General features: G+C 46.5%; 2 protein-coding genes and 1 non-coding gene across 4 annotated transcripts in view; 2 read left to right on the forward strand and 1 right to left on the reverse strand.

The window, feature by feature from the left end:
- Positions 1-305: 305 nt before the first annotated feature.
- Positions 306-4,319, forward strand: Ghrh (growth hormone releasing hormone). The gene is made up of 4 exons (XM_041670099.1): positions 306-385; positions 647-751; positions 2,683-2,799; positions 4,301-4,319. The coding sequence occupies exons 1-4, from the start codon at positions 306-308 to the stop codon at positions 4,317-4,319; spliced, it is 321 nt and encodes a 106-aa protein (XP_041526033.1).
- A 4,956-nt stretch (positions 4,320-9,275) lies between these two features.
- The window catches only part of Rpn2 (ribophorin II), a 50,114-nt gene continuing 34,315 nt past the window's right edge, over positions 9,276-25,074 (reverse strand). Inside the window, exons 11-18 of one of the 2 annotated variants that reach the window (XM_041670535.1) lie at positions 23,743-23,857; positions 19,638-19,832; positions 18,530-18,616; positions 16,616-16,711; positions 14,976-15,051; positions 13,501-13,630; positions 12,106-12,153; positions 9,276-9,612 (exon numbers count right to left, since the gene is read on the reverse strand). In XM_041670535.1, the coding sequence (XP_041526469.1) occupies positions 9,600-9,612; positions 12,106-12,153; positions 13,501-13,630; positions 14,976-15,051; positions 16,616-16,711; positions 18,530-18,616; positions 19,638-19,832; positions 23,743-23,857 (760 nt within the window). In that variant the 3' untranslated portion in view covers positions 9,276-9,599. The remainder of the gene's footprint in view (positions 9,613-12,105; positions 12,154-13,500; positions 13,631-14,975; positions 15,052-16,615; positions 16,712-18,529; positions 18,617-19,637; positions 19,833-23,742; positions 23,858-25,074) is intronic. The other variant, XM_041670536.1, reaches the window with a different exon arrangement.
- Positions 24,946-25,053, forward strand: LOC121460576. Its single transcript, XR_005976068.1, has one exon. It is a non-coding gene; the product is annotated as a U6 spliceosomal RNA (small nuclear RNA).

The following is a 25,074-nucleotide window of genomic DNA, read 5'->3' on the forward strand; positions in this document are numbered from 1 at the left end:
CCTGTGTCTCTCCTGAGTGTGTGTGTGTTCCCTCGCACCTTCCAGGAGAGGCGGTTTCCCTATGTTAACGGATTTTCTACTCAGCCTCATGAGGTGGCTGCTGTGACTTCATTGCAGGTAGGGAGGCCAGAGCTGAGGACAGACAGTGTTGGATTTAAATCTAAGTATGTCTGACTGACTTCCAAAGTCCCACAGCCAAAGGACGAGGACCAGGGCATGTCATGGAGTGGTGCCCTGGGGACCCTGTGACTATGTCTGAGTGTGCCTTCCTGGTCTCTTGTGCAGGTTCCACCCAGAGGTGAAGGATGCCACTCTGGGTGTTCTTTGTGATCCTCACCCTCACCAGTGGCTCCCACTGCTCACTGCCCACCTCACTGCCCTTCAGGTAAGCAGCCAGGAAGCTTGCACCTCCAGGACCTCCCCATAATAGCGGATGCCAACTGGAGCCACCAGCTGTGCCTCACCGTGCCCACTGCTCACCTCAGGCAGGGACCAGTCATGGAGCTCGGGAAGACACGCAGCCAGGCTTGGAGTCTCTGTGGGCGTGAGGGGAACACAGAACAGAGGGAGGCCTGTGCTGAGATACAGTGTAGCTCGCACTGTCCTTTCCCTGGGCCCCATCCTGACCTCTGACCCTTTTGCACAGGATGAGGCGATATGCAGACGCCATCTTCACCAACAGCTACAGGAAAGTTCTGGGCCAGCTGTCTGCCCGCAAACTGCTCCAGGACATCATGAGCAGGCAGCAGGGGTAAGCAGACATTCTAGTAGTTCCTTCCTAGTCACCTCGCACGAGAGCTGGGAAGGCCTGAGGCAGGAGGTGGGAGCCAAGCTTTGTTTCTTCCCTGACACAGTATATATCGGTGGTCCTCAAGCTTCCTACTGCCGCAACCCTTTAATACAGCTCCTCATGTTTAATACAGACCCTCAACCATACAATGATTTTGTTGCTACCTCATAACCCTAATTTTGATACTGTTCTGAATGGTAATGTAAATATCTGGTATGAGACCCCCAAAGAGGTGGCAACCCACAGACTGAATTTCACACAAGTCGAACCTCCGCTTACCTTCTGTGTGCCTCTCCCTGTCCTTGGCTTCAGCAGTGACAATGCTGATGGTCATTGTTCCTATCTGATCAGGACTCCAGGCCAGAAACAAAGACGAGGCACGGGGACCTGTGCATACATGAGGACTCAGCTGGGGACACAGGAACCTGTGCCAGAGCAGCCTCTATAAGTCTCTTCTCAGACCTGTGAGGCCAACTGTCATTACCTCCCAGACAGACCCCATGTGTCATCTCTAAAGGATGCACAGAACGTGGCCAGGCAAAGATCCAAACAGTATGAATTTGTAGTTTTTGTTTTGGAAAACCTTCAAATATACAAAAATGTTATGGGGATGGAATTAGCATGTCTTGCTTTTGCAGAGGGTCTGAGTTCAATTCCTAGCACCCACATGGAGGCTGACACCTGTCTTCGACTCCAGTCCCAGGGCATCCTGGCCTCCAAAGGCACTAGGCATACATGTAGGCAAACAACAACAAAAAGCCCATACACATAAAAATAAATAAGTACAAAATTTAAAGCTACAGTAGTACTCTTAGAGTCAACAGTGCCTAACGTTTCATCATTTTTCCTTAGACCAGTAACATACACATACACACCTAGACACATGCACGTTTCCCATGATGATGGTCTCATTTTCACTGAGCCATTTTTAAGTTTCTTATTTCTTTTGACACAGGGTGTTGTATAGCTTAGGCTGGTCTTGAACTCGATACGTATCTGAGGATGACTTGCTTCTGAGCCTCCTGATTGCAGGCTTGCACATTACAGTTCTCAATACCTTTTCCCCCATGGCGCTTGTGTCTCCTAACATTTAACAAACCACACCCCCTCCTGTCCTCAGGGCCATGTCACTCACGACACATAGTCAAATTTCATCAGTTGAATTATAATTCTTTATAATTATTTCTTCTCTGACTCTAGACCCAGCGTGGGATCCAGCTCCATTCAGTCACCACCGTATTTCCGTTTTCATCGTAGCCTTATTTTATGTGTATCATTTCTCATGTATGTCTGTGCACCACATGCATGCCAGGGTACCCTCTGAGGTCCAAAGTGGGCCTTGGCTCCCCTGAATCTGGAGTTACAGATGGCTGTAAGGCACCATGCAGATGCTGGGAATCAAACCTGGGTCCTCTACAACAAGGGCTCTTACTTGCTGGGCCATCTCTCCAGCCCTTTGCATATCTTTGAGTTTAATCTGGAAGACGCCTGATGTTTTTGACTTGGGCAACTTTGACTGGTAGATGTCATTGCTTGCTAGACGGTCCTTCACTGTGAACCTGTCCAGGGTACCTTCATAATCAGTACCCGCTGTGGCCACAGTATCAGAAGCTGCCACACAACGGGTTGTCCTGTTACTGGTGGACATTACATTGGACCACTTGTTTAATGTGCTATCTATAAGATTAGCAATCCGTGGGGAGGGTTTTGCAGCGGTACACATACGTGTGCTCCATATTTCACTGCCGTGCACGCTGCTCCCCAGGTGTTGCTGAATGCAAGTGGGTTTCCTAAGAATCCACAATCAGATGCCGGAATAGCAAAGGGCTACACCCCCGACTGGACAGTCTACCCATTGACAATCTCATTGCTTCTCCTTCCCCAACCCACAGGGAGAGGAACCAGGAAGGAACCAGAATACGGCCTGGCCGGCAGGTGGACAGCATGTGGGTGGACCACAGGCAGGTGGCGCTGGAGAGCCTCTTGGTAGCCCTGTTGCAGAAGCACAGGTGATGGGGGCAGGGAGAAGGGGGGCTGTACGTCACAGGTGACCGGGGGTGGGGGGCAGGGAGGAGGCAGATAATTTCTGTAGGGACTTTAGAGACGTCCTTCCTTCTGGGTTTCTAAGAAAAGCAAAGAATCACCTTTTCGCAGGTGTGGGGCCTAAAGTACCCCCTCTCCACCGCAGGCCTCAGGGACAGGGAGGGATGTGTGTGAGGGATGGCCACTGCAGTGTCCAGTGCAGACCAAGAGGTCAGGCTTGGCGTGTCTTGAAATGTCATCAGTGCTTCTGGTTTGGGTCTCAGACCCTGAGTTTTAACGGGTGTCCCAATGGACTGCATTGTGGCGGTATGAAGGGTACACCTCGGATCCCATGTGAAGCCCATGAACCTATAATGCCCAAGACAGGCCAGCTTTGTCATGCCCAGTGGCTGACCAGAGCAGGCAGAACGCTGTCATGAGGGGTAGAGGCAGAGCTGGCCATGATGGTCATTCCCCATCTCAGTGGCCCTCACATTTCCACTGGGAGTCAGGATAGATGGAGAAGTTTCCCCTTTTACAGAAGAGGAAAACCGAAGTTAAGTGGAGGAGGCAGGGTGGAAGAGACTAGCCGATCCAGAAAGAAACGCTGCATTCGACAGCCTGACTGTAAACTGAGCACACGGTGCTTCATGGTGCAGTTCTATCGGGTGCTCCCACAGCAGCCTTAAAACAAACTCAGCTCCATCAGAGCTGGCCATGCGCCCCACGCCTTCCTTCTGACCTGATTAGGCACTCGGAACCAGAAAGCTCACCAGCTTCACTGTCAGGCAGATGATGAGGGTCGGGGGTGGGGAACCAGACTGGAGGCAGTCTTCCAGAAGTCCTGAGTTAAATTTCTAACACCCACATCACAACCATCTGTAACTGTAGTCCCATGGGATCTGATGCTTTTTTCTGGTTTGCAGACATACATGCAAATTAAACACCCAGAAACATAAAATCCATACCTAAGTAAATAAATCTTTAAAACAGCAAGTTCAAGGCCAGCCTGGGCTACTCGGTAAATTCCAGGTCTGCCTAAACTATGAGACCCACCCACCTCTGCTATCCTCCCTGACAGGAAGTTGCCAAGCTGGTTGAGCCATTTTCTCACTTTTGTAGCAGCCGGTCAGCAGATACTGCGTGTGAAGGCCTAGGCTGGGGATCAGCTGTGCTCAGATCAGGGGTAGCAGTGAGGATTCCCACTTGTTCTTGTGAGGTTGTTCATTCAACTTGTGACCAACAGAAAGGTTTGAAGGGTGTGGCACATGTTTGTCTGGGAAGAAGCTGGTCCTGTCTTAGGGTCAGAAGGGAAGTGACTAGCCCAGGGTCTCAGTGGCAGCTGGTTAGCAGGGCAGGGTTTAAGAGTGGGATTTACATTTCCGCAGCCATGAGCATCTTTCTGACCACTGCCTCCCACCTCTGGGAACCCAGAAGCTCTGCCCCTGCTTACCAGAGTCTAGATTGAGTGTCTCTTTCTTTCTACAGCAGGAATTCCCAAGGATGAAGCTTTCAGCAGAGGCTTGGGCCACCCACACCCCAAACAACTGGACTCAGTTACTTTCATTTCAGTTTTGACTTTCTCCTTCCTCTGTAAATACAATAAAATTCCCTATCCTGATCTGCGCTTCAATTTTCTTATTGTCCATCTGATTTTTCAAATATGGTTTATGTGGTTGCCTCTCCCAGGTTTAGCTTCACAAAGCGTAAGACTATAGCTGGAGCTGGAGAGCAGGCTCAGATGGTGAAGTTCTTGCTGTGCAAGCAAGCATGACGACTTGAGTTCGGTTCCTGACACCCGCATAAAAACCAGGTGACACGGGAGCACATGCCTGTGGTCCCAGTGAGGGAGGGGTCAAGGAAGACATCCCTGAGGCTCACTGGCCAATCAGTTTAGTCTAGTCTGTGAGTCCTAAGACCCAGTAAGAGACAATGTCTCAGAAAACAGGTGACTGTCCTTGGCTACACAGTAAATTCCCGGTCATTCTGGATACACACATTGTCTCAAAAAAAAAAAAAAAGGCATTTTATTGTAAGTAAACCTTAAAAACTGAAAACCATAGCAAGGTGGTGGTAGTGAACGCTTTTAATCCTACCACTCAGGAGGCAGAGGCAGGAGGATCTCTGTGAGCATAAGGCTAGCCTGGTCTATAGACAGCCAGGGTTACATAGACAGACCCCGTCTTAAAAAAGAAAAACAGAAACAAATAAAAACAAACTGGGAAGCCTGGATGATGGGATGTCCAGAATGATTAAAAGTGTAAAAATAACCGCAGCATTCAAAATTGGATGGAACTCCCACCTCTTGGTTTCCCCAGCCAGCCCAGTTCACTACCAGCAGAAAGGGAAGCCCTTGACTTCAGTCCTGGCAAGCCTGCAGCCAGGTCTCCCATCTCCCAGCATCAGGGCTATGAAAGACCACCTGCTCCACCCCCAATCCCACCCTCACCCCACCCCCGCCAGCCCCCAGCCTGGAGCAGGAAACCTGCCAAAGTCTGGGACAAAGGAGGAGGTGAGCTGGATGGGAGACCCATACCCTCTCCTTCCTCCTTCCTGGCCCCACCTGCTCATCTCTTTCTCTGCCACGCAAAAACTCGAGACTCTATCAACTTTCAATTAGTTTTTCAAATGAAATAATGACCGCTGAGAACAAAGGCTACTTGTGGGTTTTGAGGTGAATGCAATTACAGAGGGCAAAGCCACTGTAGCAACCCCGGCCCTTATCTCCATTAGCAGATGGCTGCTTAAGACAGCTTCTCTCCATAGAGGAGCTGGGAGCTCCCCATTCCCGAGGGGCCCTACTTAAGACTGAGGGCTATTTTTATTTTTTATTTATTTATTTATTATGTATACAATATTCTGTCTGTGTGCATGTCTGCAGGCCAGAAGAGGGCACCAGACCTCTTTACAGATGGTTGTGAGCCACCATGTGGTTGCCGGGAATTGAACTCAGGACCTTTGGAAGAGCAGGCAATGGTCTTAACCGCTGAGCCATCTCTCCAGCCCGAGGGCTATTTTTATTGCACTAAAGATGTTTTCTAATCAATGGAGGACTTGTCCTTTTCGTGTTTGTATTAACTTGGAGGTCCCAGGGAGGCTTCCTCCATTGCTCCCTACAGCTGCCCTTTGGAGGGGGCAGAGCCCCGCTTACTGACAGGCTGCCCACCAACTCTACGACTCGTACCAGGACACATACCCAGGAGGCAGCAAAGCCAAGGACTGATGCTGTGGGAAGGGGCATGCTCTTTGTGGCTGTAAGACTTCAGTTTCCTCAGAACTGGGAGCTGGGACATCAAGTGACTTAAACTATCAGGTACAGGTGGACTTGGAACAAACTGCTCACTGGGCTTCTGTAACAGGGTCGAGGACGTCATCATCAGGACACAGGGGCTCTTGATTTATGGTGGGGACACACCAGACTGAAACCTGGGTAACCATCAGAAAGTAAAAAATACAGTCACAAGCTGTGCCTGGTGGTTCATTTTATAATCCAGTACTTGGGAGGCAGAGGCAGGAGGGTCATGAGCTCCAGGTCAGCTTGGGCAACACAGTGGGACCTTCTCACTCTCGCTTGGTTTTTTGAGGTAGGGTCTCTGTGTAGCCCTGACTGTCCCTGGAACTTGCTCTGTAGACTCAGGGTGGTCTCAAACTTGCAAATCTACCTGTTTCTGTCTCCTGAGTGCTGGGATTAAAGGCATGGGCCATCACAGCCCAGCTTGGACCTTGTCTTAACAAAGAAACATTTCAGTCCTAATTCAGGTAGGGAGAGGATAAAGTGTGCTGGCTGTGAAAGCAGCATGAGTCCAGTTAGAACCCGGTGCCAAAGAAACAGCCAGATTCTCACAATCCCATTGCTGGGGAGAAGGAACTAGGCGGACCTCAGGGGCTCAGTGGACAGCCATGCCCACTCATCCAGCTAGGAGTTAAAGTGGTTGTGAGCTGCCCCATGTGGGTGCTGGAAACAGAATTTAGGAGTCCTCTGCAAGAGCAGCATCATCACAGCCTTTTCTCTGGCTACCCCAAATCCAGTTTTGTTTTGTTTTTTTCCCCCGAGACAGGGTTTCTCCATAGCTTTTGGTTCCTGTCCTGGAACTAGCTCTTGTAGACCAGGCTGGCCTCGAACTCAGAGATCCGCCTGCCTCTGCCTCCCGAGTGCTGGGATTAAAGGCGTGCGCCACCACCGCCCTGCTTCAAATCCAAGTTTTAAAATCTGAATCTCTCAGAAAACAATTTGTATGAGTATGAATGTGTGTGCATGGGGACCAGGGGTCAGCTTCAGGTGTGTGTGTCTGTGAGTGTGTGTAGATGGGGACCAGGGGTCAGTTTCGGGTGTGTGTCTGTGAATGTGTGTGCTTGGGGACCAGCTTCGGGGGTGTGTGTGTCTGTGAATGTGTGTGCTTGGGGACCAGAGGCCAGCTTCGTGTGTGTGTGTGTGTGTGTGTGTGTGTGTCTGTGAACGTGTGTACATGGGGGTCAGGGATCAACTTTAGGCATCATCTACCTTGTTTTTGAGAACTCTTCTTGCTGGCCTGGGCTCACTGACTATGGTAGGAGCTCTGGGGATTTACCTGTCTTTGCTTCTCCACTGTTGAGACTACAAGCATACTCACCGTTTAGCCATAGGTACTGGGGTCAAACTCAGGTCCTCAGGCTTAAACTACAGACACTTGATGCACTGAGCCATTTTCCTATCCCAAAGTCTCAAGTTTTAAATGTTAGCATCTATTAACTATTATCTATTAACTACCATGAGTAAAACAAAACACTTAAAAGTCTCTGGGTTGCAGCCTTTGGGAGAGGTAAGACCTCCAACTGCAGAATTCCTGTTAGAACTATCCTAGAGTTCCAGGCTCTCCTTCCCCTTCCCCTACCAAACCCCAATTTCCTTATCACAGCAAAATCCAGTTAGCCAAGAAAGCAACTCCTACATCCCAAATTTAATAAAGATTCTGAGATATAGCTGTCTAGACCTGATCTCATACTCAGCCTGCTTCAGCCTGAGTGGATTACAAATGGGTACCATCATGCAGCATACCGCCTTTCAGAAGCATTACAGACAACAGGCCAAATTTTAGCCAGGCGGTGGTGGTGCACGCCTTTAATTCAGAGGCAGGTGGATCTCTGTGAATTCGAGGCCAGCCTGGTCTACAATAGCTAGTTCCAGAACAGGCTCCAAAATCCCGTCTCGAAAAACAAAAACAAAAACAAACAAACAAAAAAAAACCCGAAAAACAAAAAAAGGGCAACAGGTCCAATTCTAGTCATATACATTTGTTCTTTTATTTTATTTTTTTTTTTATTTTTCGAGACAGGGTTTCTCTGTGGCTTTGGAGCCTGTCCTGGAACTAGCTCTGTAGACCAGGCTGGTCTCGAACTCACAGAGATCCTCCTGCCTCTGCCTCCCCAGTGCTGGGATTGAAGGCGTGTGCCACCATCTCCCGGCCTGTTCTTTTATCTTTTTAATAATCTGTATTTTATGCACATTGGTATTTTGCCTGCATGTATGTCTGTGTGAGGGTGTCACAATCCCTGGAACAGGAGTTATAGACAGTTGTGAACTGCCATGTGGGTGCTGGGATTGAACTTAGGTGCTCTGAAAGAACAGACAGTACTCTTAACGCCTGAGCCATCTCTCCAGCCCCCTATATATTTGTTCTTACATATCGCTCCATCAGTGTCCAGGTCTCACTGCAGGAGTGCTGGGGTAATGGATTTTTACCCAAGTTGTCAGGGCTAGGGTTTCAATTGGAGTCCCTCTAAAATTATGTTGAAAGAAATCCCCAATGAGCTGCATGAATCGGTGGGGCAACTCGCACAAGTGCATGGATTAATACCTTTATTCAAGGGCCTGGGAGAACTAGTTATCAACTTGTTGTTATTTCGTCCCTTCTGTCACTGGGAACACTGAGACAGCACCAGCATCATCTAGAGGGAACAGGCTCTCTTACTGAATACCAAATGTCCCAGTGCCTTCGAGTTACAGTTTCCAGGACTGTAAGAGCTATTTATCTATCTTACTAGTTATATATTATTTATCGATCCACTTATTTTACTGTTTATACATCATCTATATTACTGCTTATAAATGATCTATTTCACTGTTTCTGATTTACCAACCTACTACATGGTATTTTGTCACAGAAGGCCCGGATGGAGGCAGTCAGCTTTCTTTTTGGAGCCAATTCCAACTCTACATGCCAAATCTAAACATTCAAGGCAAAAGTCTAGAGCAGGTCCTTGTGGTTGAACACAAAGGATCTGTAAATACAAGTATGGCTCCTACAAAGTGCTCATTGCCAGAGCAGAAAGGACACAGGCTTTTCTAGGCACTCTCAGGACTGCTAAGAAAGATGAGCAGGACCAATCAAAGACTGCTGAGACACTAACAGCCCAGCCCCAGTTACACCCTCACATTGCACACTCTAGGATCCGTGAATGGGATAAACTCTCAACCAGACATCAGTCCTATCACCATTCTCTTTATTCCAAAGTAGATGAATTACAGATTTCAACCTTTCTGTGTGACATCTGGGTAGCCTGGGACATTCACAGCATCTTGCCAGGCATCATGACAAAGGGACAGACAATCTGGGCCCAAACACATCTGCTCTGTAAAACAGAAAGTGGAAAACAAGTGAAAGTGTAGCCACAGCTAGACTTCTTTCTCTCTTTTTAAATAACAGACTTTTTCATTTTGTTTGTTCCCCTCACTGCTCTCTTCGCACTATGAATCGTCTTCACTCCTTGTTCAACAACCACTTCAGGTCAGGTCTTCAACCTTCTGGAACTAGTGTGCTGTTCTGGAAGAAAAGGAAGACAGACACAGTCACTGATGGTTTCAACTGATGGATACGGTTCCTAAGTGGGACAACAGGGAGATCAAGTTCCTCTCCCACTGGAAGATGTTCCTGACAGGGGGACGGCCGTGTATCTACTGGTTCCATTTATATAGGCCCCATTTCATTTCAAAAAATAACTGATGCCTCTGGGGCTTGAAAACCATGAAGCAAATCTGACAACTAAGGAAGGCATGAGAAAGTAGAGATGAGGTAATTCCAGGCACACCCTCATAGTACAGGCCGAAAGACAGGAGAATTCAATCAGAAAGAGAGACAAGTTTAATCCTGCCGTACAGACTCAGCAGCTAACCCAATACAGAATGAGTATGAAAAATGGTACTTGGTTCACAAAAACCACTGCTTTCCTTTCTTTTCGTTTATTTCTCTCTCTCTCTCTCTCTCTTTTCTTTTTCTATTTGGTACATAGGCTGGTTGGTTGGTTTGTTATGGTGGGGTATTTTTGGTTTGTTTGTTTGTTTTGTTTTTGAGGTAGGGCCTTGTTATGTAGCTCAGGTTGGTCCCCAACTTATAATCCTCAGCCTCCTGAGTGCTGGGATGTGCACTTCTCAGATGATATGAGAATCTCTCTGCCACTTTCTTCCCACCTTCCCCTGACTCAGAGCTGTGGAAGCACGAGAAATTGATAATCCAAGCAGAATGCAACCAGGAGGTGACAGCAGCAAGCGCACGGCAAGCAGGAGAGGACACTGTCCTCGGTGGGCAGTGGGGTCATGGTGGGGACTGGAGAGATTATGTCTGTCTCACAGAATGGCAGACTGCAAACCAATTGCTAAAGCAGTTCCCAGGAGGGTACACAGGCACAGTGTTGGGTCCTAAGGACCAGAGTGTATGCCACTAATTCTTTACCAATGCTCGGAAATTCCTAACATTAGGGTGTGTGCCTGGCAATGTCCACGCTGGAAGGACAGCAAAGGTATGAAATGAGGTGGCACAATTAACAACCCTAGAGCTTGGCCAGGAACGAGATCATCCATTATACCCACTCAAATCAACATGTGACCCCAGCCGGCAGCACTAAGCCATGGGGGTGGGAGGTAAGCCTGTACACTTGGTCCTAGCACCCACAAGTCTCAAAGGCTCTAACAGTCAGACTCGTGCCACAGGAGGGTCAGAGTTTTCAAAGTCAGAGTAAAGAATGAAAGAACTCAACAAGTTGCAGACGACTAGTTCTGAAGGCAAACACCTCAGAGCAACTAAAATTTAGGGCAAAACTGAATGGGGAAGGCCAGGACACAAGGGTGGTGGGAGGGACAGCCCTCACAGGTACAGGGAGCCTCTTGGACTGCAATGGGTCTATCTTACTGAGGCAGTAGTTGCATGACTACATGCTTATTTTTGTTTATTCATTATTTTTTTAGTCACAGCGTCTCGTATAGCCCAGGAGATATTAAACTCCTGATCCTCTAGCCTCTGCCTTCCAAATCCTGGGATTACAGATGTAAGCTACCATGTCTAGTACTACATCTTGCTTAAACCTGGGGGGGAAAGGGAACAAAAAATAACAACAACAAAAAATCCCAACCCCCTAAAAATGCCACTTTCTCTCTGTGTTGCAGACAAGGTGACCCAGCTTATACTCACACTGCATTGAGAAAGCTTTAAACCCTCTGTTTTTATCGACTTTTCCTATTTTCAGAGGATTAAAACTTTGGTGTGCTGGGATCTGCTTCCTCTCTTTGGCAGGAAAAGCTATTTCCAAGGTAAGGGATAAAAGGAGACATGATGTGAAAATTAAAATACCTCTGTCCTACCTGTGATTTAAGGCAGAGGTCAGCCAACTATGTCACACAGGCCCAACCCAGCCCACCTTCAGGCGAGGGAGATGGTGCTATTGGGTGACAGTCATGCTCCATGAGGGGGATGAGCAGTCGTGACATCCCAGACACAAGGCTCCTCATCTACAGGAGCAGATCCATCACCCCACCTTTGCTCCGGGCCTTCGACGAGAGTCCTCAGAAAGAGGACAGCTATGTGCCACACTCAGGTCCAGGCATGATTCTGCTATTGGCTTTGATCCATGGTTATCACTCAAAACTGAATCTCACCAAATCACGTCGTTTGGCCAAGTAGAGATTAGTGTTTATGGGAAGGCCTATAAGTAGTGACAAGATGTGCCAGGAGTTGCCATGGGACCATTGTTTAGTGAATCCATAAAGTCTGGGTGGAAGAAGAAGCCTGAATTAGACTTGTCTCATCCTTGCCTCTTGTTATTATTAACACAGGGTTATTGCATATCTACTAGAATCCCTGGGGAAATCGCCCTGGTTCAGTCACCTCATCCAGGAAGTTGTAAAAAGGCCTCAGAATTCAGCCTGGTGTAGGGAATGGTGGGGGGAATGAGTGGGCTGAAAACGGGACAATAACTAGCATGCAGGACGTGGGCAAGATGGGAAAGGGAGCCTGCTCCTGGGATGAGCCACCCTTCATCTTTACCGTAGTGTCCTATATTTTGCCAATCTACTGCTCTGCTCTGCAGCGATCCTGCCAAAGGAAAGAGGGTTTGAGAATCAAGAAAGGACAGCGAGAGAGAAACAAGCTGAGGACACACATGGTAAACCCGACCAGAGCCCCTGTCAAGGCTGGTCCTCTTCCCAGGCAGCACACATTGTCAAACTTGTAAGGAGGCTGAGAGGTCGGGGAGCCACTGGGCCGCTAATGAAAGTCATGGTTCTTCCCAGCAAGCACATACAAGTTGGGATTCACAGCAGGAACTCCTGCTGCATGGACTCTACGGGGAATGGTTTCCTCACACTGCTCTCCCCATGACTTTGCTGGTCTTGTGGACAATTTTCAGAGAAGAAAGAAGTTAGCAGAGCCCAGCTTTCTGCTCTTTGGGGGCCCAGACTGGCTGTTGAAGGGAACAGTGTTCTGCTTGGGAAACACAACCCAGCCCTAGCCTTTTCTAGATGCAAAGCACAGTGGCAGAGAGTGAAGCAGCCGGGGTCACCGAGGGCAGCTCTGATGGGACCCAGTCAGGAATGTTTGCACAGGAGCTCACAGTGACGTACTCCAAAGCTTACAATGAGATCCCACCCTGCCCAGTCATCAGTGGTCTCCTTGATAACACCCCTCTTGAAGCACAGATCTAACTGGCAGCCTGTTTAAGGGCATGCTACTGAGTTCCATTCTGCCAGCATTAAGTCCCAGAGAGGAGAAAGCACGGTGCGTTTGAAAATGATTTCTTTCAAAGGTGAAAGCAATTCTGACCTTTTCTTATTGGCCTTTGCGTGACTGAAATCAGTCAGGTTCTAATAAAGTCAAATCAATGAGAAACACCTATGTGACATTTAAATTTGCCTCCAATTCTGTTCTCAAAGTCAAGCTGCCACCATGTCAAGGTCTGAGCATTTGTTTGCCTTTCAGGCTGTCTGATTCCTGGGTAGCAGTGTGAGCTGCCGCCAAGCCTACACCACTGTTGAGGGGAAGAACACAAACCTATGGGTGGGAGGAAGAGCTCTGGTACCACCCAGAGTCCCAGAGGTGCCACTCTGGGGGCACAGGAGGAGGGTAGGGTAAGAAGGATTCTCACGCAGCCAGCAAGTTAACAGCTTTTCACCACATATCTAACATACTTTACATGCAGTTACTCCCCCTTTTCTCTCATGTAGGATGCTGTGACTTTAACATCTACGACTGGTCACTAAGGTTACTTTCTTCTTTAAAAGACCTGATTATGGCTTTTCTAACAGGCTGGATGAAGGTGTCAGACTTGCCCCTAAGGATGCCAATCATTCTGCCACATAGCTTTGTGGTCTCAGAGCTAGGCTGTCAGTGCCTATATAAACAGCTCTTATCCCACCCTGGAGCTTGGTCCGTCCCCAGCCTTACCTCTTGACTGCCTGCTGGGCCAGCATTCGATTGCCAGCCAGAAATGTCACAGTGCCCAGGACAGCCAGGTACTTCAGGGTCTGGAACATGTTGAGCTGAGTCCAGTAGACATACATGAGCCCCAGCATCGCTACAAAAAGTGTCATGACAACCAATTACACAAAGCAGTGACAACGGGGAAGAGAGAAGAACGGGGCTGTTGTGTCATTAAGGTCAGCATTTCTAGGCAGTTTTTATGTTTAACCCTTTTATCTCAGCAGCAGAAAGTAGATGACTCAATATCCTTGTTTTTCAGCCTTATTTACTAAGAAATCTAGAGGTAAAAATCTGACATCAGCTACCTTACCTCTCTCTGAGCTACAGGCCCATTCCTGTCTACTTTTTGTTCCCTTCATGTTGGGCTATGCCTTTATAACATTTGAGATTATTTTATGTTTCAAATTGTTAATAAAAATATTCAGGACATAAACCAATGAGTCATTTACTTTTCATCAGAATCATACCAAGAATGATTTGCCACTGTAGCTAGGATGTGAGCAAAGAGTCTTGGGAAGGCTCAGTGAGAACCAGGCACCGAGAGTCCTGGGTTTTGTACAGGCTATGGCCTTACTAGCTCGTAGTTCTCAGAGACCATAATCTCTTACCATCATATGGACCATAGTTCCTGTCCCAGTCATTCCCATCAGGGTTGAATAATGAGAATCAAAACGAGGAAATACATACAAAAGCACACTGGCACAAAAAGTCATGGCCCTAAATACATTTCTATTCAGGTCTTACTCCTAGTCTGACCCAGGAGAGCTGTCATTCAAGAACAGTAACTTAGTGGGGGAGAAAGGTCACCCTGCCAGATCTGCTCAGGATGACAGACAAACTACCACAGGGATGCTTAAGTATTTTTAAGGTCATGGACCACTTTGAGAATCTGATCAAAGTTACAGTCTCCCTGTCCTCAGAAAAATTCAGGTGCACATTTTCCTGGATGTCAAGAGATCCCATGGAGCACTGAAGTAGCCATGTTCTACGGATGCAGAGACGGTGACTTCTTGGAGAGGCAAAGGAATTAAAACACTGAACTTTCCAGTGAGATGCAAAGGCTTGGAAACGCTTGCTGATCTGGGAATTTACTGCCTGTTATGTTAAGGTTGTTTAGCTCTTCATTCAGGAGGATGTCTCAGTGTAAAGACACGCTAAGTGAGTAATCTGGGAACGAACAGGGCTATTAAGTGAGGGCAAATGGTTTGCCACAGCCCCTCCAGGACAATGAGGCCCAACAGAGTGGCAGCTGCTCTAAGCTGATGGGCCAAACAGGTTTATCATCATATTAACTGTCCTAAAAGGCCAAGAGGAAGAGGGAAATGTTATGCTATTAAGTCATTATAGTTAATAGGTTGTGGACCTACTTAATAGGGCTTTTTCGTGGCAGGCAAAATGTCAGAGGAGGTTAAATGGAATTAGCAGCCTGTGGCACTTACCAGCGTGTCCCAGGTGAAAGATAATTGTGCTAGGAGCAAAAGTGAAGTTGGAGATATTGGCACCAATCCGGATCCACTGAATGATGGAGAAATAAATGAAGATTAGAACATGATAGATATATATTAGACATGGAATAGTTCTATACTATGCCGGCACCAATCCAATGACAAGCAGCAGAGCTTCAAAGTTCACACACACTAGAAAGACAGGGATTTTCCCAGGCAACAAACACCCCATTCTGAGTCCTCAGTGGAGTAGCTGCTCTCAACTATGATTGGGTAACTCCAACCTGAGCATCATTTTCAATGTTGGCAAACTCTTCTATTTTAAAAAAGGCAAAACCATGGAACCAAAAGGTCAGAAGCTACATTGATGAGGAAGTGACGACCAATACTTCCACTAAGTTCTCTAGAGGTTGGTACCATAAGCTATGGGCAACAGGAACATGTCCTCATAATGGACTCCGTGCTTTCTGAAACTCCATCACCCCAATACAAGGACACCCACATCCCAAGCCTATTTATGAAAGTCTGTGGTCACTCCCCTTTTTTGAAAATTAACCAGTTAATTTAAAACATAGGTAGCCTGTAAAAAATAATACCTAAATTTTGTTTTTTGTTTGGCCAAATTCTTTGAACTTTAAGGTTAGGTGTCTATGTTTGTGATTTTCAGAGAAAAAAAAGGAAAAAATTTAATTGGTTAAAATATATAAACTGAGTCTGGCATGGTGGTATATGTATTTAATCCTAGCACTCTGGAAGCAGAGGTTGGTGATCTCTGTGAGTTCAAGGCTACCATAGTCTACATAGCCAGTTCCAAGACAGTCTTCCCTCCCCCTACAAAAAAATATATAAAACAGGTGTAATGGTGCACACCTTTAATCCCAACACCCAGGAGACAGAGGCAGGGGGAATCTCTCTCTGAGTTCCAGATCAGTCTGGTCTACAGAGCGAGTTCCAGGACAGACAGGGCTAAACAGAGAAACCCTGTCTCACATAAACCAAAATCAAACATACATGTATCTATATGTGTATGTTTGTATGTACACGTACACACACACACACCCCTATTAAAATTAGGAATTGCCTTCGGCTACAAACTCCAAGTCTCCTCCTCAAGGTAACTAATATTAATATAGTTTTAAAAACTTTTTCACAAAGAGGATTATACTAAACGTACTTAACCCACTCCTTGCCCACCTCTTTCTGTAACACTGTTGGCATCAGTGTACAGATCTATCATTCTGCTAACTGGCACACCGTTCCATTGTGTGGGCAGACTAATTAACACTGCTTCTAAGTGGACTTTCAATTCCTTCCAGTTTCATGCTCCCAGGAAATCTGGAATGTACAGTGTGCTCTCCATTCTTGGAGCGATCAACACTAAGCTCGGTGTTGCTCTCATCAACATTCCCCAAGAGGATCTCAGACTACACTTCTGTCACTGTCAGCAGCTGGTAGGACTTTTCTCATGCTCCCTTTAATGGATGGGTTTATTTGGGGCACTATGGTTATTCTAAAACTTTCTGACTGGACCCCTCCAGAGCTTGCTTAGGCCAGAGCACAAAGACTCATTTAGAATGGCTACATCTCTCTTCCCAGAGCCAGACACACTGCCCATGCTAATTATGGTGACTCACCAGTGCAAAGAGTAGGAGCAAGGGCGAGAGAATGAGGGCTGTGAACGTATTGGACACCACTGTGGGGGGCCTCTTCTCAGGCTCTCGGAACAGGTGCTGAAAAGAGAAGACCACACCAGGAAGTTTCAGAATGGGCCCTCCCTCCTCAGAAGGGGCTGCCCGTGTACCAGCAACCAAATGCCCAGCATCGTGCAGAGGAAACACCTCCTAGAGGCTAAGCCTTGGGTTGGTTTTATGCCTTTCCTCAAAGGTGGCTTTGATCCCAGAGGTCTCTCTTCCTAGGACACTATTTTGGTTCCAAACAGAATACGATCAGCCTTTCTACCTCAAAGAATCACTGCCTTTTAGGCGCTGGACAATGCAGACAGTCAAGGGCCACCTGGCTTGTGTCAAAAAGGAGAATCAGGTCTAGGGATGGCTTTGATGTTACACCCGAGGAGGACTCTGGGATTCACAATGTTTCTCAGTTCCTAGGCCATGTTACTTGGTCAATTAAGAGTAACCCCCCACTCCTTAAAATTTCACAGGGCCTCATTACAGGTGGGTCTACCCTTAACTCACTCTTATTTCCCAGCCTTGGCTCTACAGAAGGTCTGAACAGACTTCCTCTCCAGCTCTGCTAACTCCTAGAGTTAAACCAGAAAGCTGGCTAGCATGCCTCTGAGATTTGTTCATCTTTTCCTGAGCAAGCAGACAGGGAATTCTGAGCAGCTCACCTCAACAGCACGAGCTAGCACAAGTAGCAGTGATCTATTTAGGCCCAAAGAGATGTCTGGCCTTGAGACTATAGGCGAGTCACTCTTTGCCTCAGTTTCTAGGTAGAAATGGGAGTAGAGACAGCATCCATCACTCTGCTAGGCTTGGGACGATCCCGTGAGGAACAAATGAGCTATAACACTCCTAGCTTTTCAAGTATCCGTCCTCCAGTGTCTAACTGCAGCCTCTTTTCCACTTGCCAGTGACCAGCCAACACAGCTCCGTGAGAAGGCAGCTCTGCTTCAGGCTCCAGACCCTAAATTTTCATCCTGGCTCCTCTTTTGCAGACACTGCTGTTAAGGGGTTGCCAATGCTGTCTATAGTGGTCGCTGCCACCTGGTCTATCCCACAGATCACCCACCCTCCTTCAATGTCACACATAATGCTGCTATGTGCCTCTATTTTGCATTCCTAAACAACAGCAGAGAACATAAGGATTTAGAAAGAACCTTTCTACCCTGCTCCTTGAGCACCTGTCCTTCATTTTAGTGGTTGGAATTCATGACCCTCTTGCCTCCACCTCGCCAGGGTTGGGATACAGGTATGGGCCACAACAAATGGCCACTGTTCATTATTTTAGCAGTGCAATGAGAGTAAGGAGCCTGTGTTTCACACGTCACACTCACTCAAGCAGGCTCCACGCTACTACGCTGACTGAATCTCAGTTCACCGAGGGACCCACTTCACTTCCTTGACAACTTTGTGTTTATTCGATGAAGGGTTTCAGAGACACTTAAATGCCTTTCTTCTCTTATCCATTTTGGTCCTCACAACATCCCATGGGATGGGATGGGTAGAATTTGCTTATTTTGTGGAACACAAGTGGTCTGAGACAGACAAGGACCTGCCCAGGGTATTAAAGCCCTGCTCACTCATGAGTTTTCAGGTATTAGTCAGTAGAGAGGATGAGACCTATACCTAGTCATGTCTCAGGTTGCCCAGGGTGATCTGGGATCTGATTTCATCTCTGCTATACTTTCAGCCGGAAGGTGGGACTGATAACTTGCCTCCGCACCCAACTTCCAGAGATGCAAAATTTACACCATAAAGTATCATGCAAATAGGCCAAAGGGCTAGAGCCACAGCCCAGAAATTTGCTGCTCTTTCCTTGGGTCCACCTCGACTCTGGGCTGAGTGGATAACACCTTTGGAATATACCTGAATTTCCTGCTTTGGAGTAAAAAGGTTCTGGGACAGGACAGTGGAGGGAGCTTCTTCATCAGGGAACTTGATGACCACATCAGCCTGAAAAACAAGAAGAGCTTTCAGAGGCACAGTGTGAGAAGAGGCGGAAGCCATGACTGAAAAGGCTCTCTGTAGTTCAGACACTTCTCATCCATCAGCTGACAAATGGAGTCAGTGACAATATCAAGAACAAACCTAGCATTTGCTGAAAGTGCCTTTTAGAGCACGGATTCAGATTTCCCACCAGAATAGTGGGAAAGCCCCAAGAGCTGCTCAATATGAAAACCCCAGCTTGTGTACCGGTGGCGACAGCTGTAATCACAAACTGTCAGGTGTGCCAGGACGTGTGATTTAACCACATAAAAAAATGAAAATACATTCTTGTACAAAAGTATCTTCAAGTCTGGAGAAGAAAAGAAATCTTAAAAAGAGCAGACAAAAAGGTGGCTACCCCTTCATCCTGCATGAAGACCAGCCCTATCTGACTGCTGTATCTACCCTCTACCATTTTCCCACCCCATCACTTCAAATTCAAGGCTCAGAAAAACCGAAGCCTACACGTCCCTGAGAGCACACCAAGCTTCTTGGGAGACTGTTCCTCAGCATGTGTTCCAAGACGCTACTCCAGGAAGCCCTGTGATGCCTCCATTCCTTGTTCCAAAGCTGCCTTTTGATATGTTTATATCATTTGAACTATCAAAACAGCAAAGCCTGGAAGAGTCATGTAACCTGTAATATAATCATATAATTGCTAGACATTATTTATTAGCATTCTGCATAACTACATTTCACCACTCACTGCCCTCTTCTTCCAAGGCTATAATAGATCTCAAAGGCCAAGACCTATTTCTTCATCTATGTATTCCCCACAGTGCCTTGAAGTAGGGAGAAAACCTCTGATAGATTATAGAAGTCTTAGACTGCGTATATTTCATTCATTTGATCAATACTTATTATGCATCCAGTCTGTGCTAAGCCACGGAGTGTGACCTCTGTACAGAAGAATGTAAGACCTCACAGCAAGGCTGCAGTGTGAGGTGCAGCACAGCAGCCCTCACCTGCACACCTAGCAGGCACATACCACATTCCAGAGAATCGGGTTCTTCAAAGTGGCATCTCCAATGATTAAGTAGAGTGTGTAGGTACCAGAGGCAGAGTCAAACTCGATCTTTCTTTCAGAGGTGTCCAGTTCAAACTTATACACATTCTTGTTATCCGGCTCAGCAACAAACACTACTTCCTGGCCAGTCTTCTGGTTATGAAGTCGAACAAATGTCTGGAGAGAACAAGAAAGCCACCTTCCACCTGACCATCTCAGAACTCCCCGTGGGCCCAACACGGGAATAGAGTGCTACTCCTTTGTTATAGTGAGAGCTCTGATCTACTCATGAGAGGGGAAGGAGCAATCACCCCACCCTAGTTCCTACCCCAGAGACAACTTTTTGCTTGAACAAGGAGAGGAACTGAACTTAGGAGTCCAGTCAATGCTTAGTGACTGGGAGGCTGGATGCCCAGTTCGTGATGTTTGCCCTCTGCTGCTGCAGTTTCTTCTGGCCACTTTGCTGCCCAATTAACTTCTTCACCAGGGGGTGAAGAGAAGGGAGATGAAGGGTTTCCAGCGGCTATGAACACTCTGCTGTCAACAGATAACAAGGCAGAGTTCTAATGGGAACAGAGTAGCCTGGTATCACACAGCCTGGTCCTGAATACAGAGTGACCTGGCTCACTTAGTAGCTGAATGCTGCTTAACCTTCTTGTATCCTGACTTCTCTATCTTTAAGGCACAAATATTAACTTCCTGGGGTGCACTTGTGTGTAGTGCAGTGCCTGGTGAGTAAGAGCCACCCAGCAACCAAGCAACTGTAGCTACGGAGCCTTAGTACAGTGGGTCTGGGTCTCATCAGTTATGGCACAAGAAACCAAGATCTTCTGCCAGCGTGTGTTAGAACTGCAACAAAATTTAACATCCACGTGAGGCTTTCCTTTCAAGGGCATCAAGTCAAAGAACTCAACAAGACAAGAGGTTGTCTACATTCACAGGTTTAAGGCAAGAGCATTAAATGAGTTGCCATAGGGACACAGCTAGAGCTGGACCTGCACACAAAGCAGAGGTCTCATTTGTGATCCCACATATCAAATTACTGAAGAAGGGAGGCCGCAATGCAGAGCATCCTGACTACAGATTAGTCTTGTCTGATCAGGGTGGAGTGGGGCACCCCTACTGCCATACTCATCTTCAAGATGTCACCCCTATGGGAGAGGCCACTTAAGCGCAAATTACACAAAGAACCTGGGACAATCCAGACGAAGCCTCATTTCCTTCTATTTTCTTGCCCTACCTCCAAGCCCTCCCAATTTGTTCTCCTGATTTCTTCTCTTCATTTCTTCCTGGTGCTATGTGGTTGGCAAATGTACTCAAGGAAAGAACTAGGAAATTCCGACGGGTTGAAATTCTTTTTTTCTTTCTTAGGTTTTTCTCAAGACAGCGCTTCTCTGTGTAACAGCTCTGGTTGTCCCAGAACTCAGAGATCTGCCTGCCTGTCTTCCAAGTCTTGGGATTAAAGGCTGTGCCACCACTACCTGGCATGAGAAGCTAAAGTTCTTAAAAGCCAGTATGGGCACAGGCCCTGGCTAAACTGCCTGGAGTCTGGGGGTAAAGAAGGGTGGAAACAACAGCTAAGACTGTGGTCCTAGGGGCACAGGTACAGCACCTACAGCCCGAAGAAACAGGGTCTGCAGAGAAACCCACTTCAGTGGTTCACTGGTTCTTGATAGCATATCAGTGCAATGCACTGAACAAAAGCCCATTTTGACAATGCTTTTCAGCATTCAAAATATTTACCTAAAATTCTCTTTGTACAATACCTAACCATATATGTGACAGAGTCAAGAGCAGCTCTTGTGGACTGAGGGTCAAGAGATGGGAAGTTGGGGGAGGACAAGGTGATTTCTGGGGAAATGGTTTAAAAATCTTTTAAGCTTCTTTAAAAAAATCTTTATTGTTGCGTGTGAGAGAATAATATTTACATGGGAATGCATGGCACTATGCGTTTGGAGGTCAGAGGTCAACCTCGTGTAGTTGTTTATCTTCCAGATTTACGTGGGTTCCGGGAGGGATCTTAAGTTGACAGGCTTGTGTAGCAAGAGCCCTTACCCACTGAGCCATCTTGCTGTCCCTCTTAAAAGCTCCTTTAAGTCCCAAGTTCAAATTCTAAGCATTATGAAATTGTTATCATTAAAAGAACCCTCCTCCCTTTGTGGTTGTTACTGTTTTTGGTTTTTCAAGACAGGGTTTATCTATGTAGCACTGGATGTTTTGGAACCAGGCAGGCCTTAAACTCACAGAGATCCACCTGCTTCTGCCTCTCAAGTGCTAGGATTAAAGGCATGCACTACTACTGCTCAGCTAAAGGTAAATGGTTTTTTAACAGGGCTTCAGTTGATGCTAACATATACTGTAGCAGAAGAACCTCCTCTACTGCTAGATGGATGCAGCAGAGCTGAACAGGGTAGGGGAGAAAAGCAAGTATTTAAAAGTGGGGAATGGGGCTGTAAAGATGGGCAAAGCATTGATATGCAAGCAAGAAAACTGGAAGTGAGATCCCCGGAACCCACATAAGAGCCAGATGGGCATGATGATCCACCTTTAACCCTAACAGGAAATCCCTAGAATGAGCCAGCTGGCAGAGCAGCTCAAACAGCAAGCTCCAGGCTTGCAAGAGACCCTGCCTCAGAGGACAGACATTAATAGAGGACCAATCTTGAACCCCCACATGTACTCATACACATGTGAACATACATACAAACACCTACACATAGACATGTACAAAAGGGGAGGAAGGGCTACGTTCTGGGATTACAAGTAAAATTATATGAACCTAAACAATATGAAGAGATGGCTCAATGGTTAAACCACACAGGGGCTTACATTTGTCTGCGATCACTGTTTTAGGGACTCTGATGATCTCGCCTGGCCTCTACTGGCACCAGTTACATGTGATGTACATACACACCTGAAGGCAAAATACTCTTTCATATAAAATTTTAAAAAAATTTAAATTAAAATATATAATGCCTTCTGTTTTCATAATATAAAATAGATACAAACTTGAAAGGCTATTTTTTAGAGTTCCAAAATAGAAAATCTAACTTTGGTAAGAACAAAAAACATTTTAGTTTTTTTTGACTAGGTTTTCCATTTCTTTCAAAGTTGTTTCAAGCCAGACAGTGGTGTATGCCATTGTTTGATCCTACCACATTCGGGAAGCAAAGGTAGGCATATCTCTGAGTTCCAGGACAGTCAGGGCTATACAGAGAAATCCTGTCTTGGAAACAAACAAAACAACCCTGCCACCTCCCCAAATTGTTTCAAAAAGAATTTAAAAAAAAAAACAGTCCTCTCAGGGCTGGAGAGATGGCTCAGTGGTTAAGAGCACTAACTGCTCTTCCAGAGGACATGGGTTCAATTCCCAGCACCCACATGACAGCTCACAACTGTCTAAAGATCCAGTTCCAGGGGATCTGACACCTTCATACTAATGCACATAAAATAAAAGTTAAATAAACTATAAGAAATGTTTTTTTTTAAAAGTCCTCTCAAGTGTTAATCTGCCTTGAATACATCTTCTAAATGTATTTACTTCATTTTATATATTTAAGTGTTTTGTCCGTGAGTATGACAGTCAACTGCCTGTGTGCCTGTGGCGACCTGAAGGGGGTGCTAGAGCTTCTGGAACTGGAGTTGCAGATAACTGTAAGCAGTCATGTGTATAAGTGCAGGGAGCCAAATCCTGGTTCTCCACAGGAGCAAAAGTACTCTCCAGCTCCCCTCCCCCCCTCTTTCGGGAAGTGCTCTGCCACTAAGCTCAACCCCAGCCCTCCTCTGCCTTGTATTTTAAAATGGTCTCACGAATCTGCCAGGCTTGTCTTGAATCACCTGATAGCCTAGGAAAGCCTTGAACTTATTTATCTTCCTGCCTCAGCTATCCCAAGAGCTAGCTATGATTACAGGTCTAAGCTATTGAGCTCAGCTAATGGGTCACAATCACTACAAAGGGAGTAGTGTGTCACACAAGACAAGTCAGGCTCTGAAAGCAGGAATCTGATGTTTGCTTGCATCTGTGTCAGAGTCTCACTGCTCTGGTGTACATTAGATTTCTGGACAGAAGAACAGGGCTCTTCCTGACCTGGTGAGGGGTGAGCTCTGCACCAGTGTTCACATCTACCAACTGGAAGAACAGGGCGAAGTTCTGATGGCTGTCCGCGATGAATGGACCCTTGGCTTTGGCTGGGTACATCACCCTGAAAGAGATATCATATAGTTAGACTTCTGATAGGATTTCCCTGTCTAAGAACAGGTATTAGTGCCCAACTGTCCCTGTCCTATTTTACCACTTCCATGGAATGTACAGAAATATCTGTGCCCTAGAGGCAAAGTGGAGCAATAAAGTCAGACTGAAGAGGCATTTCTGTCTCTCTGTCTCTCTCTTTCTCTCTCTGGTGGGAGATAGAACTCACAAGGTAGACCAGAAAGCTTGACCAGACCACTAAGCTACAATCTCAGGCACAGGCCAGGACTGAGAACAGCAGAGAAAACTTTAATCAGGGTCTAGGAACAATGCCCTGTGAGAATGTCTACCTCCAGGCCTTTACTTCAATAACCCATGCTCTTAACTGGCCCAGCTCAGGTGCAGGGAGCCTGTGTGCACCGCTGCAGGACTAGCAGGATGCAGAGGGACAGTCATAGATTGATGCCAGCAACAGCGAGGTTGATGAGCAGGGAGTGTGGGAGCAAAGGAAAGAAGGGAATGTTGGGCTTTCTCTATTTTATGCTTTGTTTCCTGGACTGTTTCAATTTATTTTTCTGCTACGAAATTGGGTTTTAAAAAGACATTTTCTCAAAAGGCAGACTTGATGAGAAAAGCTGTTTTTTCCATGGCTATCTCCTGGGACTGAAGAGAAAGACCGCCAAGGGACCAACAAGCCAAATGGTTTACAAAGCTCACACCTGGCTTTGTTTTATACTTTTGGTTTATATTTACTCATCAAAACCAACTCTACGAGAAATAACTTTGCAACTACTCTTACAGACATCTTATTTTAGTGCATTCTCAAATAGTGTTCATATCTCCACTGTCACTACAGCAACAACCATGTCAGGGACAGGAAGTCCAGATCTACATGACTTACAAGGAGTGAGTCTGGCTTAAAGCATTCACTGCCTTCAAAACAGCTCCAGGGTTCAGCTATCTGCTTCTAGAGCCACTCCATCCGAGTAAAGCTGGGATCTGAACTACACCCGAGATAGTGACAGAAGAGGGACATATCTGATGCTGACAAATGGCCTTCACCAGGCATCCTGGCTATCTCTAATCAAATGGCAATGGCTGATGCTCACTTGAGCACATGTACTAAACACTGGTCACTATACAGAGATAAGATTAGCACGACCCTTGTGCAAAGATGACACAGAAATTTATGAAATGTTCAATATTAAAAAATATTAATGGTTACCTAGG

Source organism: Microtus oregoni, unplaced genomic scaffold (genome assembly GCF_018167655.1).
Source record: "Microtus oregoni isolate MIOR12 unplaced genomic scaffold, Mior012 000020F_ref0000438, whole genome shotgun sequence".
In the NCBI taxonomy this organism is placed as follows: domain Eukaryota; kingdom Metazoa; phylum Chordata; class Mammalia; order Rodentia; family Cricetidae; genus Microtus; species Microtus oregoni.